Source organism: Paramisgurnus dabryanus, chromosome 5 (assembly GCF_030506205.2).
Source record: "Paramisgurnus dabryanus chromosome 5, PD_genome_1.1, whole genome shotgun sequence".
Taxonomy (NCBI): Eukaryota; Metazoa; Chordata; class Actinopteri; order Cypriniformes; family Cobitidae; genus Paramisgurnus; species Paramisgurnus dabryanus.
The window spans coordinates 34,840,772-34,845,723 of record NC_133341.1 but is presented as its reverse complement, the minus strand read 5'-3'; the positions used below and the strand labels follow the sequence as shown (position 1 = coordinate 34,845,723).

Here is a 4,952-nt window from a genome sequence, read left to right as displayed (position 1 = left end):
CCATGCCAACATCTGTTTCCAGTGAATGTCCAAGAACATAACACAGAATACACTCATGTTTGTAGCAAGTTCTTGTGATCTCATGTCAGAAAGGGAATTTATAATAGGTAGTGTATTTTTTGTCACATTATATGCTAGTTTAGAGTCTATGGTGTAATGCTGTGATCGCCCAGAACAGAAGATCCATTGTGAGGTTTAGGAGAGACCCTCAGCCCTGAGGAAAAGAGAGGTTCCAGAAGGGGAAGTTAATACTAGAAAAAGATGGATCAGCTATTTTTTTCCACACAAATCTAAAAACTGTTTTTCTAAGGAGAAGCTTGTAGTCCTCAGAGCAGTTTATCATGTTCAAATGCAATGCATGAAGCGCTTAACATGATAATAAGAAGCAGTGACTGTGACTTTACAGGAAAAAAGGTTTATGTCAATTCAATTTAAAGCTTTAAGGGTACATCGGCTATGGAGACTTTAATAATTTATATTTGCTTTATACTACTAAAATCCTTTGATAAAAATGCATCAAATATTTTATTACTTTAAAAATCCCAACATGTAATAGTCATTTTAAAGAGGACATTTCACAGGACTTTTTTAAGATGTCAAATAAATCTTTGGTGTCCCCAGAGTACATATGTGAACTTGTAAAGTTTAAGCTCAAAATACCATATAGATAATTTATTATAGCATGTTAAAATTGTCACTTTGTAGGTGTGAGGTGCCGTTTTTTGAGTGTGTCATTTAAAATGCAAATGAGCTGATCTCTGCACTAAATGGCAGTGCCGATCAGTGGATAGTGCAGATTAGGGGGCGGTATTATCCTTTTTTGATATCACAAGGGGAGCCAATATTCAATGACCCATTTTTTTCACACGCTTGCAGAGAAAAGTTTACCAAAACCAAGTTACTGGGTTGATCTTTTTCACATTTTCTAGGATGATAAAAGCACTGGGGACCCAATTACAGCACTTAAACATGGAAAAGTCTAATTTTCATGATATGTCCCCTTTAAAGCAACACTATGTAGTTTCCTTGTAAAAATGACTTACAGCTCCCCCATGTGGTTGAAAAGCGCAACAGTGCCTGGCATCAGACACTCTTCTGCAGGCAGGGGGAGGGGCGGGGCTGTGTTTCCTACCCTCCACCGCCACTTTCAGAGTGTGCTTGTAGCAGCTAGGAGGTTTCTCAGGTTGCAGCAACAGTACAATTTATCCAGTTAAAAGTTGTTCTATCACTGAAATAATTTTAGAGACATTATTTAAAGGTAAAAAAAACTACATAGTGTTGCTTTAAGTTGTGGAGGCCATTATGTTTCACACATAGTGCATTCTGGGTCGATGACGTGTAATGGTTGAAGCGAAATATTACAGCAGTGGTGACCGGTGACTTCTGGGCGCAAATTCATAATATGTGTAAAAAGAATTTATGATAAAGAGACGCTCACGTTCACAAAATAATCGCAAGACACTAACTTAACACTAAACTCTGATTATACATGAGATTAAGCGAGTATCTGGCAAACGCAAGCGTCTCTTTTATCATAAACCCCTTCGAAGCGTCTGCAGCGGGCACGTATTTTGACATGACGCGTGATACACATGACGTGCCGAACGCATGATGGGCTTAATACATGTTTTGACCAGCTTTGCATCGTGTGCCCTCGAAAACTAAGTCAACGGCCACCAATGCATTACAGTTTACTATGGTAAATACTATGGTATCTAGTACATTGTAGAAAGGGAAAAGTTGGATATGCTTAAAATATTACGTAAACTGGTAACACGCTTAAAATTTCACTTTAGTTTACCTTAGGGGAAGAATACCTAGCCCCTAAGGTGACATTGGAGTAAGAAATATCTAAAGTTCAGTTATGTGCTCACGCGAAACCTTCATAAAAAGTTTAATTTTTTTAGCGTGAATCCATCGCGTGTGCACGCGAAAGTTTACTTTATTTAATTTTTGCTCTATGTCCCCTTAGGGGCTTCGTAGAAGAATTTAAGTTGAATAAACTTAATTTTTTAAGTTGAAGTAATATTTTTAATGACATGCAGGTGTCAAGACCATACAGCACCACCTAGTGTCTGTATGCATTTAAAATGCTCATCTTCTGTTTAATTTGTTTACCACTTTTACCTCGCTGCGGGATTTGATTGTAACCCTTTGCATCACGTATCGTGATGTAAACAAAATGGCGGACTCTGAATGAAAATATTTTTTCAAAGTTTATCAAAACTATGACATTTATACTGTTTTTTTATTTTATTTCAAATCCATATAGCCAATCCCAGTGTTAATCTATATGCCATACATGTGTTTATAGTCAGGGTACCCTTTAAGTATGCCTTAATAAATTCTGTAAGCAAGCTGTGTGCAAACAAAATGTGCTTTTACCAAGGAATAAAGATTAGTAAAACAAAAACTAATCACCATTTATCTTTCTTTCTTTGTTTATATCTGATATTAAGGGATCGATTGCGCACAACCACTAATGTTTTGGGAGACTCTATTGGTGCTGGCATTGTGGAGCACCTGTCGCGTCACGAGTTGCGCTCTATGGACGCTGAGCTCGGAAACTCTGTGGTGGAGGAGAACGAGACCAAGAAATCCTACCAGCTAATATCTCAGGAGAGCGAATGCGGGAATGCCAAGATCCCTGACAGCGAGACCAAAATGTAGACACCTGTTTTTCTGAGGAGTTTTATTCATGGAAAACTGGAGTTTTGTACAAACATTAGTGACTTAGCCAGACACTAGTGATGTCCGACATTCATCTCAAATCTTTTATATACCTTTCAAAGACATACAGATGTGTTGAAAAGACCACTGTAGAACCAGATGTGAATGTGTGCAGTGCTCAAGGGTCCTTTTTACTCTGTAGATTTAGTAAACTAATTTTTATTAGGAATATTATTAATTAATCTAGATGCAGGTTTGGTTTTAGTTGTTCAATAGAAACTGAATACCATCATGGAAGAAATTTGTTTAAAAAACTTCAACTTAAATTTGAATAAATAAAAGTTAAATTCATCATAATCTGCTCAGTTATGCACAAAACGGAGTAATGCACAGGTACGTGTAATAATCCTGAAGTTGGTGATGATCATGAAACACAAGACATGTAACAGGTCATTTTTGGAAGCTTTAGTTGGAAAGTGAAATATTGGGTCCAAAAACACCAACACAGAACAATGTTTTCATGCAACACAATAAAAGTGTATTTTTTGTATACCAGGTTCAAATCTGTGAAGTCATTCAGACAATGTATGAATTTATTTGAAAAGTTCATGATGTAATGGATATTATTCCAAGACATTATAGATGAATGTAGTTTGAATAAACAGAATAAAGGAATGTTTAAATCCACAGATCATTGTTGTCAAGTCTGCTCTCACTGCTTGTGTTCATTTTAAGTGGTTAACATTTATTTGTATTTAGATGCAATGTTGCACTGTAAATAATTTTCTGTATGCAGCATTTTGCCAGTAACTTACTGTAGATTTAAATGCACTGTAAAAAAATCCGTAAAAATTGCAGCTGGGTTGCCAGTAATTTACCGTAGATTTAAATTTATATTATTTACTGGCAAAAGTTGTTTTACTCTGTAAAGACAAAGACTTGTAAATGTTAAATGTTCATTTAACTTTGAACAAACTCTTGCCAGTCAATAACATAAATTTAAATCTACGGTAAATTACCGGCAACCCAGCTGCAATAACATTGTAATTTCTACGGATTTTTTTTACAGTGTGTTATTACTGGCAACAGATTGTTAAATGAACAATTAACAAGTTTTTATCTTATAAAAACCTATAAAAACAGCCTCATGCAAAGGATTCTAAGAAACAGAAATATTCATAAACCCTTTCCTGTTTTTTCCCCAAATTTGGTTCCCAGAATTATTTGCATGAGTTTGTTATTTTAGTTTTATTCTGTAAAGATAAAGACTTGATAATGTTTAATGTTAATTTAACTTTGAACAAACTGTTGCCAGTAAATAACATAAAATTAAATCTACAGTAAGTTACTGGCAAACAGCTGCCAATAATACTGTAATTTATACAGAAATGTTTAACAGTGTGCCAAATAATACAAAGGAGTAAAACTACAAAAGTGATTTGTCCTGAGGAGGCAATAAGAAGTGCTATAATACAAAGTACCAGGATCGTTCAGAGGAGATGCATAACGTATTTAAATGCACACATTATTATAATAACCATAATAATGTTATAAAGCACAAAAGAAATATGCACACAGTAGCAACAAAATAATAAATGTGCAAAATGTACCATTTGATTAAAGTAGACAGAGCAACTGACAAGACAGTTTTGTGTTTATTATGTTACACAAACTTCAATTTACCCTGAACTTTTGTGCTACGTCGCCATCTAGCAGTAAAACTCTGTAAGTACAGAGACAGCAGAATAGCACTATGCGTGTTATAACCTTTCACCTCCTCTCTCCTAGTGTTTGAAGAACAGGCGACAAGAACAAAAATATTACGTGATGTTTTAGTCTGTCATTTTCACGTGCTAAGGACAACTCACATTAAATGTATTTGTATTTGGCAGACGCTTCAATCCAACTTAGGGTGTCTTACAAGGTTCCCTATGGAAGGTTTTATCTGCCAATTTAAAAAAATAAATAATTTTTTTTTTTAATTAAAGCCAAATTTACCATTTCATTTTAGAAGATTGTATGTAAAAATATGCGCCAAAATAAAAATGTAATTAATTTATTTAATTTTCAAGGTGATAAAGCATCTTCCCAGGTAAAGTGAAAAGTTAATAAAAAAAAAAACAATTGATGAATTGACATTTCATTTTCACTACAATCTCATGGCAAGACAGCATTAAAATGAAAAGGCAAATGTAAAAAATTATTTATTACATACATTATTATATATAATTTATTAATACTTACGCAATAATAGTGACAAAAGTTCACTTTTCATTTTATGT

At 34.4% G+C, this 4,952-nt stretch overlaps 1 protein-coding gene across 1 annotated transcript in view; it reads left to right on the top strand.

Moving 5' to 3' along the window:
• The window catches only part of slc1a3a (solute carrier family 1 member 3a), a 17,279-nt gene extending 14,152 nt beyond the window's left edge, over nt 1–3,127 (top strand). Inside the window, exon 10 of the mRNA XM_065251006.2 lies at nt 2,460–3,127. Coding sequence (XP_065107078.1) covers nt 2,460–2,670 — 211 coding nt within the window. The 3' untranslated portion in view covers nt 2,671–3,127. The remainder of the gene's footprint in view (nt 1–2,459) is intronic.
• Nucleotides 3,128–4,952: the final 1,825 nt, after the last annotated feature.